The sequence below is a fragment of the Narcine bancroftii genome, chromosome 3 (genome assembly GCF_036971445.1).
Source record: "Narcine bancroftii isolate sNarBan1 chromosome 3, sNarBan1.hap1, whole genome shotgun sequence".
NCBI classification, from domain to species: Eukaryota; Metazoa; Chordata; class Chondrichthyes; order Torpediniformes; family Narcinidae; genus Narcine; species Narcine bancroftii.
The window spans coordinates 209,156,884-209,180,101 of record NC_091471.1 but is presented as its reverse complement, the minus strand read 5'-3'; the positions used below and the strand labels follow the sequence as shown (position 1 = coordinate 209,180,101).

The 23,218-nt window shown below is 38.9% G+C and overlaps 1 protein-coding gene across 1 annotated transcript in view; it reads right to left on the bottom strand.

Moving 5' to 3' along the window:
* The window catches only part of arfip1 (ADP-ribosylation factor interacting protein 1 (arfaptin 1)), a 453,640-nt gene that overhangs the window by 416,503 nt on the left and 13,919 nt on the right, over nucleotides 1–23,218 (bottom strand). The window contains exon 2 of the mRNA XM_069926464.1: nucleotides 7,986–8,055. Coding sequence (XP_069782565.1) covers nucleotides 7,986–8,055 — 70 coding nt within the window. The remainder of the gene's footprint in view (nucleotides 1–7,985; nucleotides 8,056–23,218) is intronic.

Below are 23,218 nucleotides of genomic sequence, written 5' to 3'. Positions count from 1 at the left end.
AATCTTCGTCCGCGAAGCCAAGCCAAAGATAACAGCACCAACCACCCTGGTTGGAATCTGGCACTATCTGTAAGGAGTTTGTATGTTCTCTCCGTGACTTGCAAGTGTTTTGTCTGGGTGATCTGTTTTCCTCCCACCTTCCAAAAATGTATGGGATTTAGAGGTTAATTGGTGTATTGGGCAGCAAAAGCTAATGGGCTGGAAGGGCCTGCTACCATACTGTAACTCTAAAATTAAAATAAAGGCATTAGTTGCCCAGCCAATGCAGTGCTTGTCAGCATACAATTGCCTATTGTTTTACAGGCAGAGTTTTAGATCCTGGAAAGTTTTTACTATCTAATGGGCATAAATTCATTTTGTAGGAGCAGTGGAGTCTTTCTCAATCAATGTTAATATTGTTTTAGGCAACCATACAATCAGATCACTGCTCTATGACATTATTGATTTGGTTATATAATTTACCATTCAACTTGCTGAATGTGGCCCTGTTGTGACTTTTATACATGTTTAAAAAAATTCACTCGCATGTGTCTTTAAACTCCTGCACGTTCAATTATTTAAATACATAATAGATCCACACACAAAGGAAAGACTTTGGATTCAGTATTTTGAGGAGAATAAATTGAATTAAGGTGGCAAAGAATATTTGCAAAGGAGATAACTCTGTATCAGTCTGATAATGAATGCATCAAACTACCTGACCATGTCAATCTCAGGATCACATTCAACTTGGAGCTGAGAACTCAACCTGGTAGGTTCTTGGTTTAATCTGCAAAGAGGCATTGTATTGTGGATTGTGGAGGGTCATGTGGCATCTCTGACTGAAACCTGGTGGGAACGTGGATTGCGGAGGGTTAAGTGACCCCTGCATCTGGAACTGGTGGAACTGTGGATTATGGAGGTTATGTAACCTCTCTGCTTGGAACCTAATTGGAAGTCACCTCAACTGCTAATCAAAGTCAAACTTTGTCCACAGGTCAGTGCACACTTGGTCATTGGCCTCCTTAACATAACAATTACAGCACGGAAACAGGCCATTAGGCCCTTCTAGTCCGCACCGAACCAAACACCCCTTTCTAGTCCCACCTCCCTGCACAATGCCCATTACCCTCCATCTTCTTCTCATCCATATACCTGTCCAACCTTTTCTTAAATAATACAATTGACTCCGCCGCCACTATTTCTCCCGGAAGATCATTCCACACGGCTACCACTCTCTGAGTAAAGAAGTTCCCCCTCATGTTACCTCTAAACCTCTGCCCCTTAATTCTTAACTCATGTCCTCTTGTTTTAATCTTTCCTCCTCTTAACAGAAATAGTCTATCCACATCCACTCTGTCTATCCCTTTCATAATCTTAAATACTTCTATCAAATCCCCTCTCAACCTTCTACGCTCCAAAGAATAAAGACCTAATTTGTCCAATCTCTCCCTATACTCTAGATGCTTAAACCCAGGTAACATTCTGGTAAACCTTCTCTGCACTCTCTCCACTCTGTTTATATCCTTCCTATAATTAGGCGACCAGAACTGCACACAGAACTCCAAATTAGGCCGCACCAACGTCTTATACAATCTCAACATCACCTCCCAACTCCTATATTCCATGCAATGATTGATAAAGGCCAGCATACTAAAAGCCTTCTTCACCACCCTATTCACGTGAGTTTCTACCTTCAGGGAACGATGTACCGTTACTCCTAAATCTTTCTGCTCTTCTGTATTCCTCAATGCTCCCCCATTTACCACGTATGTCCTATTCTGATTCAAAATGAAGCACCTCACACTTATCAGCATTTATCGATACTTGGGCTGTACTCACCAGATGATAGTATTATAAAGCCCACCACATCTACCATCTCCCATCATGCATTCATGAACCATCTGCCTCTTTTCTTCTGGGATGAACCCTAGCTTCACTCCAAGATGGGAACCATGAGCAAAGCTGGAGAATCATTGATAAAGTGTGTGCAGACAAAGGGTTGGGAGCTGTAGTATTGAGTGTCTAGAAATTAATGTTCCTAGTTTAGTTTAGATAAGAGCTGTGCCTGCTAGAGATATCAAGGGGTGGCAGGTATTGTATGTTGTAACTTGACTGTGTAGCTTTATATCCACAAGTGGTTGTGAGTTTGGCATTTAATCCAGCATGTGTGTGTATTGTGTATATAAAAACTACTATTCAACCAGCCCGTGTTCAGATTTGTTGCCCTTAGGACCTGTCAAACTGGGTTCACACACAACAGGCATGACTGCAGTCTCAGTTTTCATTATGACAACAGCTTTAATAATAACTATATTTTAGTCATAAAATTAGAGTACTGAATGGAGTTAACTTGGAGAAGAAAAATTCCTGTTTGAACAAAATGCCTGCGTGGAAATTTAAAAATTAGTCAGATTTTGTGTACTACATACAGACAGGTTCAATCCTGGTGCTGTCTTTGTGAAGTTTGCACATTCTCCCAGTGAATGTCGGTTCCCTCCTACATCCCAATTGGCAACTGTAAGTTGCCCCAGTGTGTAGGTGAGTGGCAGAATCTGTTGGGGTGTTGGTGGTGGTAAATGGAATTAAGGTAGGGTTAATGTAAATGGATGCTTGATGGTTAGCGTGGGCTCAGTGTTTCCATGCTGTAACTCTCCTTTAGAAAGCAACATGAAATTGAATATTCCTAACTCAAAAAAGGGCAAGTAATCAGTGTTCAAAAAGTAAAACTAAAAACAGTTAAATACAGAATTATGAGCAAAACAAAAGTTTCAAAGATTTTTAAAAATGTGGTCTCGAAAAATAATCAACAACTTTAAGTGCAGAAAACAGGATGGTACTAAAATCTGCAATTTATTTATTTTTAATACGTGCATTGTACAAGTTTAATCCTCAACAATATATGCAAGTTAAAAAAAAACTGCATCCCGACCTTTGGTTGTACATGAAGCTGAAACAAAAGTAGGATGATATTGGAAAACCAACTGGCTCCCAGAAGTCTGTTCAGCAAATTAAGCATCATAATTGAGCTGTGTGCCTCATATTTAAACACCATTTCAAATTTACCTTGGTAACTAAATTACAGAACATTGGGAAAACTATCAGGTAAAAGGAGTTGTACATGGTTGGATCCAGCACATACTTTTCCACTTACAACGGAATCTACTATATCTGTTTCAACAATTTTGACAATCCTTCCTATTTTCTCTAATAAGATTCTAATTCCTGACCCAACCCAACCAACTTTCATTGCCCTTGGTTTATCTCCCAACTCTCATCTAATATTGAATCTCCTTACAACCTTTTAGGTCTCTCTCTTCTCCCTCTCTCTTACTTTGACCCAAAAGCCTAAAAGTCTGTTGAATCTTCTATATTTGAAAGCACAAACAACTGCGACATTTCTTTCTTCAACTCCATACCTATTCCCTTGTTCCTTCCCTGCCTCCAAGTTAATATTCTGTGACATGTTTGATTAACACCAGGGGTGCAGGTTAATTAATTGACTTAATTTGTACATAAGAGCTTTGTGTGATGCTAAAATTATACTGAAGCCCATGGAGGGTGGAAGTTTATGATATGAATAATACAGAATTTACAAAATGATTCTTGAGGGATTTCTATCCCAAAGCATACTGCCTGCATGGAAGTAATTAAGAGGTGAATGATAAAATTTCATCAAGCTTCAGAATAGAGCATTACACTTTGAGAAAAAAAAATTAACAACATCTGTATAGGGCCCTCATGGGTATGAAAAAAATCTATTACCTGGACTTTACAATTTTGAAGGACTTGTGTGTTAATTAGGGAAGTTTCCCTTTCTGCTGATTCTCACTGTTTTTAACTAACAAACTTTTGTCACGAAGAAATTCAATGTTCATTGTTACATTGTTCAAAATGTTCTGCTGCATCAGAATATTACAATCACAACTAATTCAGGAAAAAAGGAAGCTTAGCAAGTTAAATACACAGATTGATTAAATTACTTCTGTACATCAAAACATTTTTACTGATTTGTAACGCTGACCTGAATTCAATCAATTATGGCTTGGATAATGCATTTAACACGTGGCTGAAGAGATGGTGCAGGAGGGAAGGCTTCAGATTTCTGGATTTTTGGGCTGTCTTCAAGGAAGGTGGGACAGTTTGCATCAGAACTAATATCCTTGTGGGAAGTTTTGCAAGTGCTGCTCTGGGGAGGAAAATGAGATGTGAAGACAACATTTAAAGACATAAATCAAAGGGTTGTGCGTGGCAGAAATAATGTTCTCAGGTGCATCTATTTCAATTTCAATTGTAGGAAAGGCAGAGAAGTTTAGAGCATGGATTAGCATGTGGAATTATGACATTGTGGTCATTAGTGAAACTTGGTTGCAGGAGGGGCAGGACTGGCAGCTCAATGTTCCAGGATTCCGTTGTTTCAAACATGATAGAGTGGAGGGGATGAAAGGGGGAGGAATAGCATTCCTAGTCAAGAAAAATATCACAGCTGTGCTCAGACAGGACACACTAGAGGGCTCATCTATTGAGGCTGCACGAATTGAGCTGAGGAATGGGAAAGGTATGATCACATTAATGCGGTTGCATTATAGACCACAAAATAGGCAGTGAGAATTGGAAGAGCAAATCTGCAGTAAGATAACAAACAGCTGCAGGAAACTGTTGTGACAGGAGGAGATTTTAACTTTCCACATATTGACTGTGACTCCCATACTGGATGGCTTGGAGTTTGTCAAATGTGTTTAGGAAAGGTTTATAAATCAATATATCAAGGTATCACTAGAGAGAATGCAATACTGGATCTCCTATGAAGGAACAAGACAACAGATGACAGAAGTATGGGTAGGAGAACACTTTGGATGCAGTGATCATAATGCCATTAGTTTCAAGATAATTATGGACAAGGGTTGGTCTGGTTCTTGGGTTAAGATTCTAAATTGGAGAAAGACCAATTCTGAGGAAATGTGAAAGGATCTATAAAGCATAGACGGGGCTAGGTTGTTTTCTGCTAAGATTTGGTCAGTAAGTGGAAGGCCTTCAAGGGTGAAATTTTGAGAGTACAGAGTTTTGTATGTACCTGTCAGGATTAAAGGCAAAAGGAGCTTTGGTTTTTGAGGGATATTGGGGATCTGGTTAAGAAGTGTGTATAGCAGGTATAGGCAACAAGGCAAAAATAAGGTACTTGAGGAGTAAGGTCATGAAGCCTAGACAGAGTAAAGAGGAGGAGGTGCTTGCTGTCTTAAAGAAAATTGATGTGTACAAATCCCTAGGGCCAGAGAAGATATTCCCTTAGTCCTTGAGGGAGACTATTACAGAAATTGTTGGAGACACAGCAGATATATTTAAAATGTCCTTAGGCACTGGTGGGGTTCCGGAGGATTGGAGAGTAGCTCATATTGTTCCGTTATTTAAAAAAGGCTTCAAAAATAATCTATAAATTATATGCTGGTGAGACTGGCATCAATAGTAGGTAAGTTATTGGAAAGTCTTCTAAGAGATCAGATGGCCATGGACTGATTAGGGAGAGTAAACATGGCTTTGAACATGGTAGGTTGTGTTTAACAAATCTTCCAGAGATTTTCAAAGAGGTTACTAGGAAGGTTAATGATGGAAAGTCTGTGGATGTTGCCTACATTGACTTTAGTAAGGCCATGGCCAAGGAATGATATGTCAGGAAGGTACAGTCGCTCGGTATTCATAGTGAGGTAATAAACTGGATTTATGGGAGAAGTCAGAGAGTGATAATGGGTGATTGCTCATGACTAGCCTCAAAGATCAGTGTTGTGTCCTTTGTTGTTTGTCATCTACATCAATGATCTAGATGATAATGTGGTAATCGGATCAGCACATATGCAGATGATACAAAGATTGGAGGTGTAGTGGACAGTGAGGAAAGCTTTCAAAGTGTGCAGTGGGTCTGGACCAAATGGAAAAATGGGATGCAAAATAGCAGATGAAATTTAATGCAGACAAGTGTGAAGTGTTGCATTTTGGAAGGACAAACCAAGGTAGAACATACACGATCAATGGCAGGGCACAGACTCTGGAAATACAGGTACACCGTTCCCTGAAAGTGGTGTCACAGGTAGATAGAGTAGTAAAGAAAGCTTTTGGCACATCGACCTTCATATTTCAAAGTTTTGAGAAAAGGAATTGGGATATTATGAAAAAATTGTACAAGGCATTGGTGAGGGCAAATTATTATGTATAGTTTTGGTCACCTAACTGTAGGAAACATATCAATAAAATTGAAAGTGTGCAGAAAAGATTTACCAGGATGCTGCTGGGATTTGAGGAACTGAATTACAGGGAAAGGTGAAATTAGGAATTTATTCCCTGGAACATAGAAGAATGAGGGGAGATTTGATAGAAGTATACAAAATTATGATGGGTATAGGTAGAATAAAAGCAAGTAGGCTTTTACCACTGAGGTTAGGTGAAATACAAACCAGAGGACATGGGTTAAAAGTGAAAGGGGAGAAGTTTAGGTGAAACATGAGGGGGGATTTCTTCTCAGAGAGTGGTGGAATTATGGAGTGAGCTGGTGAAATGGTGAATGTGGGCTCAGTTTTAACATTTAACCATATAACCATATAACCACTTACAGCACAGAACAGGCCAGTTTGGCCCTACTAGTCCATGCCATAACAAATCCCCATCCTTCTAGTCCCACTGACCAGAACCCGGTCCATACCCCTCCAGTCCTCTCCTTTCCATGTAACTATCCAGTCTTTCCTTAAATGTAACTAATGATCCTGCCTCGACCACGTCTGTCGGAAGCTCATTCCACATCCCTACCACCCTTTGAATAAAGAAATTTCCCCTCATGTTCCCCTTATAATTTTCCCCCTTCAATCTTAAACCATGCCCTCTAGTTTGAATCTCCCCCACTCTTAATTGAAAAAGCCTATCCACGTTTACTCTGTCTGTCCCTTTTAAAATCTTAAACACCTCTATCAAGTCCCCTCTCAATCTTCTACGCTCCAGAGAAAAAAGCCTCAGTCTGCACAACCTTTCCCTGTAACTCAAACCTTGAAATCCTGTCAACATTCTCATGAACCTTCTCTGCACTCTCTCTATTTTGTTTATATCTTTCCTATAATTTGGTGACCAAAACTGTACACAGTACTCCAAATTTGGCCTCACCAATGCCTTATACAATTTCATCATAACCTCCCTACTCTTGAATTCAATACTCCGATTTATGAAGGCCAACATTCCAAATGCCTTCTTCACCACACCATCTACCTGAGTATCAGCCTTGAGGGTACTATTTACCACAACTCCTAAATCCCTTTGTTGCTCTGCACATCTCAATAGCTTACCATTTAATGCATATGCATTTAAGGAAAATTTGGATGTACGTGGAATAGAAAGTGTATGGAGGGATATGGAATGGGTGCAGGTCAGTAAAACTAGGCAGAATAATAGTTTGGGTCAGATTAGATGGGCCAAAGGGCCTTTTTTCTGTGCTGTACTATTATATAGTTCTTTGGTTCTAAGGAGTGTTCCATGTTTTTACTTGGAATTAATCCATTCTTCCACAAAGTGAAATAATCTAAAATATATTTTTGTAAGTCTAAATAAAATAAATTATCTTAATTCTTAGATTCTAACAGTAAAACCTCTTTCCTATGTCAGAAATTCTTACCATCCTTTCAAAAACTTGAGTAATATTCAGTTTACACAAAGAAGATGTGAAAGATCCAAAATTTCTTTTGGTGCAAAATAGTAGAAACCATTGTATTGCAACTGCAATGAATTTTTTCAGACAGTTGGTGATCTTTTTGGCCATATTTCTCAATCTATTGTTCTTTTCAGCCAATATGACTACATGAATCTCACAATAATCAGTTAGCTAAAGAAGCAAAGTTCCGATTCCTGATTATTATACAGTAAGTACTGTTGAAAAGGCATGTGCGGATGTTGGGTCAGGTTAACAAAGGCAGGACTCAGCTGTGATATCCTGATATTTGAACAGCCAGTTAACATACAATGTTCAGACTTACCTTTGAATATATCCTCTTGGTGATGTAGTACTCAGTAATAAGTTTGTGAATGAGAATTCCTTTTGGTAGTCTATTTAGGTAAAGGGAGAAAACTATCAAGAAAAGGAAAAAACATCTTTGAAATCCAGATATGTTTACTTTCAAACTTCCTCTTCATTTCCCCCCTCTGAATATTTAGCATGTATTTGGATTACTAAAGTGCTTTGACAGTTTTAGAATGCTGATAGATAGTATTTTACAAAAACATTTTCTAATTTAATGGAACCAAAGAAAAAGGCACTCAGTCTACTGTGACCTTACTGGGCAAAAATGAACTAATATAAATCAAATTTTCCAGCTCTTGGTTCACAGCCCCAAAGATTATAATTCCTCAAGTGATCATTCACTTTATATGTGGTGAGTGCTTCTAGCTGCAACACTCTTTTAGGTTGTGAGTTCCAGACCCTCACTACTTGTTAAGTGGAGAATAATTTCCCTCATTTACCTCCAAATGTTTTCCTAATTAACCATCATAAATTGTGTCCTTTCCGCTAAAGGAGTCGACCCTTTCTTCACCTTGTGTAGACTTCTAATAACTATTGTGGGGGGGAGGGGGTCACATGAGGCAGCAACAAGAAAGGATGTGTAAGTAAACGTGAGCTCTCAAGAGTGCCTCAATAATTAATCTTTTATTTTGCTATGTTATTGTTAAAACCACATTCCTAAAATTTTCAAAACAAATGTCATCTGCTACTAGTGCGCGTCACAATATAATCTTAGAAGCTAAAAAGACAATTTATCGCTAACTGACGAAACAAACAGACTTTCGTGTTTTGCAAAGATGGCAACCAGCTCTTGAAAAGGGGGAAAGTTTTCCCTTGAGACAGTCATTACGGCCACTTACAAAAGCAAGGACATTGAAACAACTGACACCCAGCCCTCAACACTAGTTGACTAAGTTAAGGAAATGGAGATAATGAAGACAACATAATAGAAGTCACCATGCACATTGAGGAATTAGAGAAGGAGGTGCAGTTGTTGAAAGACAAGGTAGATGACTTGGAAAACAGGAGCAGGTGAAACAATATTCAGATACTTGATCTCCTTGAGAAAACTAAAGGTCGCGATGTTTAGCTGAAATTTTGGAATGAATTAGAAATGTTTGGCATTGAAAACTTTCCTGCTCATATCACCTGTGAAAGAGCCCAATGCTTGGGAAAACCCTCCACCGGTGGTTGATGACTCATGGAGATCAAGACCTATAATTGCAAAGTTCCTTGACTTTAAGACAAAGGAAAGGGAAAAAGGAGAGATTCACTCTGAAAATTACAGGATTTACAAATTGCCCGTCTGTTGCACAAGATTTCAATGCCTTAAGGACACCTTCAAGGAGGTCAAGAAGAGCCTACGGGATAGAGCCATAGACTACCTGCACTATCCAGCTAAACTTCGGGTTATATATAAGGGAGTCACCAAGTGGTTTGTTAGTCCTACTGAAGAGATGGTTTTAAAAATTCTATCAACAATAATGACTGTAATGATAGTGATCATGTTTGCATGGCCACTAGCAAGGCCTTGATTGTAGTTACTGTTTGATTAGACTTGGCTGCCAGCAGGGTCTGACAGAGAGCAGGAGACACAGTATGTGATCTGCAATGGAGGCTTGCAGCCTGATGGCATGGCTCATGGTGCTCTTTACATCAACTTTAAAGCAAATAACCTTTTCCTTCATCCATGTGTTGTCCAAGAACTCACACAGCAGATACAAGATGAAACATGGTATCAGAAGTGGGATGAAGGAAATTAGAAGGAAATACTTTAAAAGGAAAATCTAAAGGCAGCAACTGATCTGTGAAGAGAAGCTAACAAAGTGAAACATAGAAGTATTACATCCAACAGTGAAACTTCACTTGACAGGTAATGTGACTGATTTAAACAGCATTTTGGATTGTATTTAGTGGCAGTCGGAGCTAACGAGAAAAGTGATAAAGTGAAAGTGTAAGTTTTCTTACATGTCAAGGGTGATGAAGTCCTGGAGGTGTAAAATAACTTCACATTTGCTGCTGAAGGAGACGAAATTAAATTGGAAAAAATAATTAAACAATTGAGCCATACTGTATACCTAAATGTAACATGATGTTTGAGAGGCACAGATTTTTCACATGTATACAGAAAATGGAAGAAAGGATTGAGCAGTATGTGACTTGAGAAACAGAAGCAAAACATGTGAATTTGGTGAACTCGCTGATAAAAGACAGACATGTGTGGTATTCCAAATAATAGTCTAAGGAAAGACTGCAAAGAGAGCAAAATTTAGACCTGGAAAAAGCCTTAACACTCTGTAGGTCTACAGAAACTGTAAAACTGCAGACAAAAGAGCTGTTCAGTGAAACTAGCTACAACCTGGATGCAGTGAGAAAGAACAGACATAAACCGTTTAACAAAAAGCATACCAAAGTGGAAAGAGAGCTGTGGCCAGCGAAGAAAAATGAAAGGGACAATCGAAAGCCATGTCATCAATGCAGTGCACATCACATTCCAAAAAAGTGTCCAGCATATAGTAAAACATGCTATATGTGCAACAAAAGCAACCATTATGCCAGTTGCTGTAGGAACCAAGAGTAACAAAGCAAGGTTCATGCAGTAGATGAAAGGGAGATAGAGGAATTCTATATAGATGTTGTGACTGAAAACAAGAAAGAAAACAGAAACTGGATATTGAGATTAAAAGTGAATGACATATACATTTCAGTTAAATTGGAGCACAAATTAATGTAATATCAGAGACTGATTTTAAGAAGATTAGACCCAGACCAAAGATGTATGGAAAAAAATGAAGGTGACAAGTTATTCAGTTATTAATATCCCAATGCAAAGAGAATGCATGATCAAAGTGAAACACAAGGATAAAGACCATATGCTAGTATTCATTGTGTACAGACCATACTAGGTTTAACAGCCTGTGAAAAACTGAACCTGGTAAAAAGAGTCATAGTTGTGGAAAGCAAAGGAGAGACAGTCTATGATGAACTCATGAAAGAGTACAATGACCTATTTCAGTATCTAGGCTGCCTTCCAGGAGAACACACGATCAGACTGGATAATATATGCCACCGATAATACATCCATGCAGAAAAGTTCCATTTGCACTTCAAAAGCAATTAAAAGAAGAGTTGTACAGGATGGAAAGCCTGGACATGATTCAGAAGATAGATGAGCCATTGGAGTGGGTGAGTTCGCTCATTGTTGTGGACAAAAAGAATGGAAAGCTTAAAATTTGCCTGGATCCTAGAGATCTAAACAGAGCAATATAAAGAGAACACTTTAAGCTTCTGATGCGTGAAGAAATCATGTCACAGTTTGCAAATGCAAAGTTTTTCAGCAATTTGATGCATCATCAGGATTTTGGCAGTTAAAATTGGATGAAGCAAGTTCAAGACTGTGTATGTTCAATAGTCCATTTGGCAGATACAGATTCCTCAGGTTACAATGCCTCAGCTCCTGAAATATATCACAAAATTATCCATGTGGTCTATGAGTATCTAGATGGAGTTGACACCTCAATGGATGACATCATAGTATGGGGAACCACGAGAATGGAGCATGATGAGAGACTAAGGAAAGTGATGGAAGCAATAAGGAAAGCCAGCCTGAAGCTGGACATAGAGAAATGCTAGCATGGGATGACAGAACTAAAATTTGTAGGAGATATTATTGGCAGTGAGGGCATCAGACCAAATACCAGAAAGGTGTGCACCATTGGGAACATGCCAAAGCCACAATGCAAAAAGGACAGAGAGGTTTAATGAATGGTCAACTACATGGGTAAATACCTCTCAGAAAAGATGGCTCCATTGAGAAGACTAACAGAAAAGAACATTGAATGGGAGTGGAATCATAAGCGTGAAAAATCATGGAGGGAACTGAAGAAACTGCTCACAGAGGAACCAGTTCTGAGATTTTACGACTCAGTGAGATCCATCAAGTTATCATCAGATGCATCATATAGTGGGCTTGGTGCAGTTCTTCTGCAAAAATATGATGACTGGCAACCCATTGCGTTTGCATCACGCTCAATAACAGATGCAGAGATACGATACACTCAAATTGAAAAGGACCTGCTCAGCATTACATATGCCTGTGAAAGATTTCATCAATTTGTGTCAAGACAAGCAATCAGTGCAGAGACTGACCATGAGCCCTTGATTGCATTGTTCTAAAAGCCATTCATGTCCACTTAGAATACAAAGAATGATGATTAGGCTGCAAAGCTATACACTGAGTGTGGTTTACACTCCGGGTAAGCTAATGTACACAGCAGACTCGTTGTCTAGAGCTGTTGACACGAGAGAGCCCGCAAATATCAAAATGGATGAAGACTTGAATGCCTTCATGGACATGATAACAAGTGCACTGCCCATATCAGATGCAAAAATGGAGCTCCTAAAGTTAGAGACAAACTGAGAAAAAACATCTTGGATGGATGGCCCAACATAAATTAGGACTGCTTACCTGACGTACATGACATACGACCACATTTACCCCCCCTTTAAAAATTGTGACTGACCCTCCCCCCCACCCCCTGTCTCTTTGCACTCATTCATAAGTCCAGTATTTGACGTTTCCTCTTCCTTCTGGACCTTCGGGGGGGCCGGGGCGGGGGAGGTGGGGGATGCCAGGGCCTGGGGGTCTTGGCCCTGGGCGAGTGTATGGTGCATAGGTGCAGGGCTTTCCACCCATGGGGGTGTGTTCGTCTGCCGCTCTTCATGCTGCTCCATGGGGGTCTGCGACCCTCCCGCGTCGACCATGGTTCCTTCCTGTTGATCCTCCGGAGCCTGTGGTGCTCCTGCGTCGTATGCTGTCCCGTCCTGCCGATCTGTAGGGAACTGTAGTTCTTCTGCGCTGCCCACATCTCCTGCCGGTGCGAGGTCCCTGGTGGCCACTGAGTCTTCCCATCCATCCTCAGTTATGACACAGGCGTAGTGAGGGTTCGCGTGCCTCACTTCCACGGGCTCCACCAGAGGGTCCGTCCTGTGGCATCTGCAATGCTTGTGGAGGAGGGCCGGTCCCTGCGACATCAGCCATCTCGGCACCACGGTACCTGTTGCGACTTTCCTCGGGAAAGAAAAGATACGGTCATGTGGTGTCACGTTAGTGGTGGTACACAATAAAGTGCATATGGAGTGCAGAGCCTCCGGTAACACGTCTTGCCACCTTGCTACTGGTAGGTCCTTTGCTTTGAGAGTTAGCAGAATCATCTTCCAGATGGCAGTGTTCTCCCTTTCTACCTGCCCGTTCCCCTTAGGGTTATAAATTGTAGTGCGACTGGTCGCAATGCTTCTATCCCTGAGGCACTGTTGGACCTCATTGCTCATGAAGGTAGCACCCCTATCCATGTGTATATAGCAAGGGTACCAACACAAACTGAATATAGATTGCAGGCACTTTATTACTGTGGCTGCGGAGACATCGGGACATGGGATAACAAAGGGGAACCGTGAGTACTCTCGTCGATAGCATTTAGGAAATAGATGTTCCTGTCATAGGACGGGAGCGGGCCTTTGAAGTCAAGGCTAAGCTGCTCAAAAGGCCTGGTAGCTTTTATTAAGGGGACGCTGTTTGGCTGGTGGAACTGCGGTTTACACTCCGCACAGATGGGGCAACCCCTGCTTACCATCTGTACCTCCTCCACTGAGAACGGGAGGTTTTGGTCCCTGACAAAGTGGAAGAGCCTCGTGACTCCTGGGTGGCCCAGCTTATTGTGCAAGCTCTGCAGCCGGGACATGTGATTAAGGGCCACACAAGTGCCCCTGGACAATGCGTCTGAGAGCTCATTGAGCCTCGCTGGATGGTATAGGATGTCGTAGCTGTACATCGACAATTCTATCCTCCAGCACAAGATTTTATCGTTCTTTATCTTCCCCCGTTCTGATTATCAAACATGAACACCACAGATCGTTGGTCTGTGACAAGAGTGAAGTGTTTACAGGCCAGAAAATGTCTCCAGTGCTGCACTGCTTCCACAATGGCCTGTGCCTCCTTCTCCACTGCTGAGTGTCTTACCTGAGGGTCCGCGAGAAAAAGGCCACTGGCCGCCCCTCTTGATTCAGGGTGGCAGCCAATGCCACATCTGAGGCATCGGTCTCCATCTGAAAAGGGACCGTCTCATCAATGGATCGCAGGGTTGCCTTCGTGATCAGATCCCTGATCTCTTTGAAGGCTTTGATAACAGCAGGGCTGAGGGGAAAAGTTGAGCCCTTTATGAATGGGCGGGCCCTGTCAGCATAATTGGGGACCCACTGCGCATAGTATGCAAACAGCCCCAGACACCTCTTTAATGTCTTTTGAGAATGAGGGATGGGTTAGCTCAGGCTATCAGGCAGAATGAGAATATTACAGGTATAAGGATTGGACAGGATGAATATGATTAATTTATTTGCTGATGATGTTTTGATATATTTATATTCTGGATCAATGTTTAATTTATTTGTAAAATTGTTTAGAATTATATGGTAAATTATCTGGATATAAAGTGAATTGGGATAAAAGTGAAATACTGCCAATTTCTGAAGGAAATTATGATCAATGTAAACAAATTAGTAAATTTAAATGGACTGATAAAATTAAGAACTTAGGGATAATGATTGATGTAAATTTTCAATCATTGTATAATTTAAATTATGTACTGTTAATTAGAGAGATTAAAGCGGATTTGACTAAATGGAAAGATTTACCTTTCAATTTTATAGGTTGAATAAATTGTATGAAGATGAATATTTTTCCACGAATTAAATATTTGTTTCAATCGATTATGAAAATTAGCAAGAGTAGTGATATGCTTTGGGAGGTTTGCAATTACCTAATTTTTTAAATTATTATGAAGCAGCTCAATTAAGATTTATTAATCGTATGTTAGATGTTTCAAATCCTCCTCGTTGGGCTAGGGTGGAATTGGCTGTGATATTGGAATCTTGTCCTCATCAGTTTGTATTTAAATGGAAAACTGTTTTATTACAGAAATATAATGTACCAATTTTGAAACATTTATTAGAAATTTGAACTAAAAGGAATTTATTAATAGGATCAAAGGGTAGTTTATCAGTTCAAACCCCAATATATCAAAATAAACTGATTCCTTTTTCATTGAATAATAGAGTTTTAGATGATTGGTGGATTAAAGGAATAAAAAGATTGCAGGATTGTTTTGAAGAAGGTATATTTTTATCATTTAATCATCTTAAAGAGAAATTTGGGATTTTAGAGAATTCTCTGTTTGTTTATTACCAAATTAGGGCATTAGTGAAAGATAATTTTGGAAGAGAAATGAAAATTTCTAAGTCAACTAAATTTGAATTTATGGTTTCATATTTTTCAGATAAGGGTTTTATATCAGAGATGTATGCATTATTACAAGATATAATGGTTAAAAAAAATTAGATACTATCTAGGATTAAATGGGAGCATTATTTAAGTTGTGAGATTAGTTGTGAGATCATGGGTCCTCTACCGGCATCACCTATGGCTCCTAGAACGCTTCCATCAGCGCTGTCTCCGCTCCATCCTCAACATTCATTGGAATGACTTCATCACCAACATCGAAGTACTCAAGCTGGCAGAGTCCACAAGCATCGAATCCATGCTGCTGAAGACCCAACTGCGCTGGGTGGGTCACGTCTCCAGAATGGAGGACCATCGCCTTCCCAAGATCGTGTTCTATGGCGAGCTCTCCACTGGCCACCGAGACAGAGATGCACCAAAGAAGAGGTACAAGGACTGCTTAAAGAAATCTCTTGGTGCCTGCCACATTGACCACCGCCAGTGGGCTGATATCGCCTCCAACCATGCATCTTGGTGCCTCACAGTTCGGCGGGCAGCAACCTCCTTTGAAGAAGACCGCAGAGCCCACCTCACTGACAAAGACAAAGGAGGAAAAACCCAACACCCAACCCAACCAACCAATTTTCCCTTGCAACCGCTGCAACTGTGCCTGCCTGTCCCGCATCAAACTTGCAGGACACCAACAAGCCTGCAGCAGACGTGGACGTACCCCTCCATAAATCTTCGTCCGTGAAGCCAAGCCAAAGAAGAAGAAGAAGAAGAAGAAGAGATTAGTCAGGTGGATTGGGATTAATCATGTGTTATGATGGGTTGACTAAATTAATTAATGTAAGATATAGAATGGTTAATTATAATTTTTTTGCATCAGTTATATTTAATCACTGAAAAATTGAAAAACTATTGATTTAGTAATTCAGATCTGTGCTTTAGGTGTGGATTATGTGTTGGAACATTTCTACATTCTGTTAGGTTTTGTGATAAAGTTCATCCTTTTCTGGTTTAAAATTAGGATTTTTCTTCAAAATTTGTTTAAAATTTAATTTCCTTTAGATCCAAAAAATGTTTTTGTTAGGTTATTTTTGCTGTCCCTTCCCACATAACTTCAGACTGGGGAGCCGAGCTTACCTCTTCCCTCAGGGTGACCATGGCAAAATTCTACGGCAGACAGCTACACCACACAACCATCGACCACCCCCAATCCAATCGGCTGGTAGTGCCCTTTCACCGCCATCTAAAAGCAGCCATCAAATCGCAGCTGCATGGAGGAAGTCACGTGATGGAGTAGTGGCCGGTCGGTGAACTCCAGCCCTCGCCAGAAAAGTCGAAAAAAATAAAGGAAAGCACAAAGGCACAAAAATAAAAATTAAAGTAAAGTGAATATAAAGGTGGAAAGAAGATGGCGACGAAAAAAGAAAAGTCGAAACCAACGGTAAGAAGAGAGGAAGAGAAGACAACGGAAGAAGAAGGAGAAGGCCTTACCTGTTCGAAGAGGCCCGTGGTGGAGAGAGAAGCCCGCTCCCTCAGGTCGGTAGAAAGTGGACTACAAAAATGGCTCGCTGAGCCGAGTAAAAGTGCACAACCGCGCATGCAAAAAAACACACCGACGGGAGGGGCGACCAGCTGGGGAGTCGATCTCCACAGCCGGCAATGACAGCTACAGAACAGCAGCACCAAGAGGAGAACATAGAAGACAACAAAAACAAGAAAGAAGAGAAGAAAAAGAAAACAAAGAAACAACAGATGGCCAACCCAGAGGAAGAAGAAGAGGAAGAGTACAGTGAAATAGAAGAAGAAGGGAAAGGCAAGATAAAGGATATACTTTCTCTTATTAAAGAATACATGGAGTAATTTAAAGAATGGCAAGCACAAGAATTTAGTGATTTAAGAAGAAGAATAAACAGTACAGAAGAGAAAGTGAATAAAATAGATATGACCATATCTGAAATAGGAAAAAGAATGGACAAGGTGGAAGAACGAGAAGCAGCAGTAGAAATGGAGGTAGAGGACTTAAAAAAGAAATTAGAGGAATCTAATAAAAAAGTTAAAGAGACACAAGAGCTGTAAGCTCAGAAAATAGATATAATGGAAAATTATAACAGAAGAAATAACATAAAGATAGTGGGCCTTAAGGAAGATGAAGAAGGCAAGAATATGAGAGAGTTTATAAAAGATTGGATCCCCAGGATCTTAGGATATCCAGAACTACAGCAAGAAATGGAAATAGAAAGGGCTCATAGAGCATTAGCCTCTAAACCACAACCACAACAAAAGCCAAGATTTATTTTAGTAAAATTCCTAAGATATACTACAAGAGAAAAGGTACTGGAGAAAACAATGGAGAAAGTAAGAGAGGACAACAAGCCACTGGAGTACAAAGGGCAAAAAATCTTTATTTATCCAGATATAAGTTTTGAACTCCTGAAGAAGAGAAAGGAGTTCAATACAGCAATGGCGATTTTATGGAAGAAAGGGTATAAATTTATACTAAAGCATCCAGCGGTATTGAAAATATTTATTCCAGAACAGCAAAACAGACTATTCTCGGATCCAGAGGAAGATGAAAATTCGCAGAACAATTACAAAATAGACTGAGAGATGAAGACGTGTAACGAGAGTACAAAAGACTGTGAACTAAAAAGACACATAAATTTTGAACTCCTGAAGAAGAAGAAGGAGTTCAATACAGCGAAAACGATCTTATGGAAAAAGACTATTCTCGGATCCAGAGGAAGCAAGGAAATTTGCAGAACAACTACAAAACAAGCAGAGAGATGAAGACATGTAATAAGAGTAAAAATGACCACGATCTATATGTATGTGTGTAAAGGGGTATATGTGTGTATATATATAGTGTGCATACATGAATGTATCCGTATTTAGAGGAAAATATATAGAGTATAGACAAGAATTAATAAGGGAGGGAAATGGAAAAGAGGGAATAAGGAGGGAATTAAAAGAGTGACCTTTGTTACATATGAAAATTGAAATCTTTTCTGGGGGGGGCTGGGTGGGGAGGAGTTACGGTCACTGCAAAATCAGCTGACGTTTGCGAGTGAATTCGCAAATCCAAATGGAGAGGGGAGATGTGGTTGTCCGACAAGGGATAAAGAACAACTCAGGAGGGGGAGGGGAGATTGGGGTTAAAGAAGTTTTAAATAGGAGAATAGGGAAAATGTTTGATGTTTTAGAAATGTTGTCTTATAAAGTGTTCAAAACAAGAAAGCAGAAATGGATAAGAAGGAAAGGTGATGATGGAGAAACGGAAAGATAAACAAAGTATAAAATGGCTACGCTGAACTATATGACATTAAATATTAACAGAATACATAACCAAATTAAAAGGAAGAAACTGCTAAATTTACTGAAAAAAGAAAAAGTTGATATAGCATTTGTGCAAGAAACACATTTAACTGAATTGGAGCACAAGAAATCAAAGAGAGATTGGGTAGGACACGTAACAGCAACGTCGTATAATTCAAAAGCAAGAGGAGTAGCTATATTAATTAGCAAAAATGTGCCAATTAAAATAGAAGAGGAAATAATAGATCCAGCAGGGAGATATGTAATGATAAAATGTCAGATATATTCGGAGTTTTGGAATCTCTTTCTTTGGCTTGGCTTCGCGGACGAAGATTTATAGAGGGGGTAAAAAGTCCACGTCAGCTGCAGGCTCGTTTGTGGCTGACAAGTCCGATGCGGGACAGGCAGACACGATTGCAGCGGTTGCAAGGGAAAATTGGTTGGTTGGGTGTTGGGTTTTTCCTCCTTTGCCTTTTGTCAGTGAGGTGGGCTCTGCGGTCTTCTTCAAAGGAGGTTGCTGCCCGCCAAACTGTGAGGCGCCAAGATGCACGGTTTGAGGCGTTATCAGCCCACTGGCGGTGGTCAATGTGGCAGGCACCAAGAGATTTCTTTAGGCAGTCCTTGTACCTTTTCTTTGGTGCACCTCTGTCACGGTGGCCAGTGGAGAGCTCGCCATATAACAGGATCTTGTGAAGGCGATGGTCCTCCATTCTGGAGACGTGACCCATCCAGCGCAGCTGGATCTTCAGCAGCGTGGACTCGATGCTGTCGACCTCTGCCATCTCGAGTACTTCGACGTTAGGGGTGTAAGCGCTCCAATGGATGTTGAGGATGGAGCGGAGACAACGCTGGTGGAAGCGTTCTAGGAGCCGTAGGTGGTGCCGGTAGATGACCCATGATTTGGAGCCGAACAGGAGTGTGGGTATGACAACGGCTCTGTATACGCTTATCTTTGTGAGGTTTTTCAGTTGGTTGTTTTTCCAGACTCTTTTGTGTAGTCTTCCAAAGGCGCTATTTGCCTTGGCGAGTCTGTTGTCTATCTCATTGTCGATCCTTGCATCTGATGAAATGTATATTCACCTAACGAAGAAGATCAAAAGTTTATGCAAGATATTTTTTTGAAGATAGCAGATACGCAAGGGAACATATTAATAGGAGGGGATTTCAACCTGAATTTGGACTCAAATATGGACAAAACTGGGAAAAAAATTAACAGAAAGAACAAAGTAACCAAATTTATAATTAAATCGATGGAAGAAATGCAACTTTTGGATATATGGAGGAAACAACACCCAAAGGAAAAGGAATATTCATATTATTCGGGTAGACATAAAACATACTCAAGAATAGACCTATTTTTGTTATCAGCTCGTATGCAAGATAGAGTAAGAAAAACAGAATATAAAGCTAGAATATTATCGGACCATTCACCCTTAATATTGACAATAAAGTTAGAGGACATCCCTCCAAGAATGTATAGGTGGAGATTAAACCCCATGTTACTTAAAAGGCAGGATTTTAGAGAATTTATTGAAAGACAAATTAAAATGTATTTTGAAATAAATACGAAATCAGTGAAAGATAATTTATACTATGGGATGCAATGAAAGCATTCATTAGAGGGCAAATAATAAGTTATGTAACCAAGATGAAAAAGGACTATAATCAGGAAACAGAGCAGTTGGAAAGGGAAATAGTAAATATAGAAAAAGAATTAGCAATGAAGGAAGATACAACTAAAAGAAGAGAATTAGCAGATAAAAAAATAAAATATGAAACACTACAAACATATAAGGTGGAGAAGAATATAATGAAGACAAAACAGAAATATTATGAACTAGGTGAAAAAATGCACAAAATTCTAGCATGGCAGCTTAAGACAGAACAAGCTAAGAAAATGGTATTGGCAACAAGGAAAAAAGACAAACAAATTACATATAATCCAAAAGAGATCAAGGAAAACTTTAGAGAATTATATGAACAATTATACCAAACTGAAAACGAAGGGAAAGAAGGGAAAATAGATGAATTTCTAACTAAAATTGAACTACCAAAACTACAAATAGAGGAACAAAATAAATTAACAGAGCCATTTGGAATAGTAGAAATACAAGAGATAATAAAAAAATTACCAAATAATAAGACACCAGGAGAGGATGGATTCCCAATAGAATTCTATAAAACATTTAAAGATTTATTAATTCCACCCCTCCTGGAAGTAATCAACCAGATTGATAAAACACAAAGCTTACCAGATTCATGTAAAACAGCAATAATTACAGTAATACTAAAGCAAGGGAAAGATCCACTCACACCAGCCTCATATAGACCAATATCTTTACTTAACACAGATTATAAGATAATAGCTAAACTATTAGCAAACAGATTAGCAGAGTATGTACCGAAAATGGTAAATCTAGACCAAACTGGAATTATTAAAAAAAGACGCACAACAGACAATATTTGTAAATTTATTAACTTAATTCATGCAGTAGAAGGGAGTAAAGCGCCAACAGTAGCAGTTGCTTTAGATGCAGAGAAGGCCTTTGACAGAGTAGAAAGGAATTATTTGTTCAAAGTATTGCAAAAATTCAGTTTACCAGAGAAGTATATTAATTGGATTAAAGCATTATATAAGGGACCATTGGCGAAAGTGACAGTAAATGGATATGTATCAAAGCAATTTAACTTAAGCAGGTCAACACGGCAGGGATGCCCACTATCACCTTTATTGTTCGCGTTAGCTATAGAACCACTAGCAGAATTGATAAGAACAGAAAATAATATAAAAGGGATAAAAATAAAAGACAAGGAATATAAAATCAGTTTATTTGCGGATGATGTTATAGTATACTTAACAGAACCAGAACTATGAATGAAAGAATTATATAAGAAATTGAAGGAATATGGAGAAGTGTCGGGTTACAAGATCAACGTAAATAAAAGTGAAGCAATGCCTATGAATAATGCGGATTTCTCAAAATTTAAGAAGGAATCACCATTTAGATGGCAAATGCAAGAAATAAGATACCTAGGTGTACAAGTAAATAAAAATCTCGGCCAACTATATAAACTCAATTATTATCCACTAATGAAAAAATTACAGGACGATTTAGAGCATTGGAAAGATTTACCACTAACACTAATAGGAAGGATAAACTGTATTAAAATGAACATTTTTCCAAGGATATTATACCTATTTCAGGCATTGCCATTACACCTGACAGAGAAATTCTTCAAGGAGTTAAAGAAAATAATAAGGAAATTTTTATGGAAAGGGGGGAAACCGAGGATAGCATTAGATAAATTAACAGAATGATATAAACAAGGAGGCTTACAACTGCCAAACTTTAAAAATTATTATAGAGCCGCACAATTAAGATACCTATCAGATTTTTATCAAACAAGGGAAAAGCCAGATTGGACCAGATTAGAATTAGATAAAATAGGGGAAAAGATACCTGAACACATATTATATAAATGGGATGAAAAATTGGTACAACATAGAAGTTCTCCAGTATTACATCATCTACTCAATATTTGGAAGAAGATTCATGTAGAAAGAAATAAAACAAATTATCAATTACCAAAACTAATATTGACGCAAAACAAGTTACTCCCTTTTACAATAGATAACCTTTCCTTTAGAGAATGGGAGAAAAAAGGGATTAAAAGAATAGAAAATTGTTTTTCAGGAAATAGATTCTTATCCTTTGAACAAATGAAAGATAAATACAATATAACTCAAGATACAGCGCTGGCATATTACCAATTGAAATCCTACTTGAAGGACAAATTAGGAAGCAACTTTGAATATGTGATTACAGATACAATGATAATCAAAAGATTTATAACAAATATGTATATTAAACTGCAAGAAAAGGAGAACGAGGAAACAAATGGTAAAACTAAACAAAAATGGGAACAAGATTTAAATATAAAGATAAAAAAGGAAACATGGGAGAAGTTATGTTCTGGATCGATGAGAAATACAATAAATACGAGGTTACGTATGATACAATATAACTGGATACATAGGCTATACATTACACCTCAAAAGTTAAATAAATGGGACCCAACAGTATCTGATAGATGTTTTCGATGTAAAAAAGAAATGGGAACAACAATTCATGCAATCTGGACATGTGAGAAAGTAGAAAAATTTTGGGAAGATCTAAATCAGATATTAAATAAAATTACAGAAAACAATATACCAAAGAATCCAGAGATCTTCCTCCTAAGTAACATAAAAAACAAAGAATTTGGAATTGATTTGGAGGATGCACAAAAAAGATTTGTTAAGATAGCTCTAGCTGTAGCAAAAAAATGTATTATGTCAACCTGGAAATTGGAAGACAATTTGAAAATACAACAATGGTATATAGAAATGAATAAATGTATTCCATTAGAAAAAATAACATATAGTTTAAGAAATAATATTGAAATATTTGAACAAATATGGGAGCCTTACATGAAACACAATAGCAAAAACCTACCGGGGACATTCACAACCTAAATTAACGAAAGGAGAAGGAAATGAAAAGAATTGACTCAATGGAATTTCTTGTTTATTTTTATTGAACGACAACATTGTTTGGTTTAATGTATCCTAGATT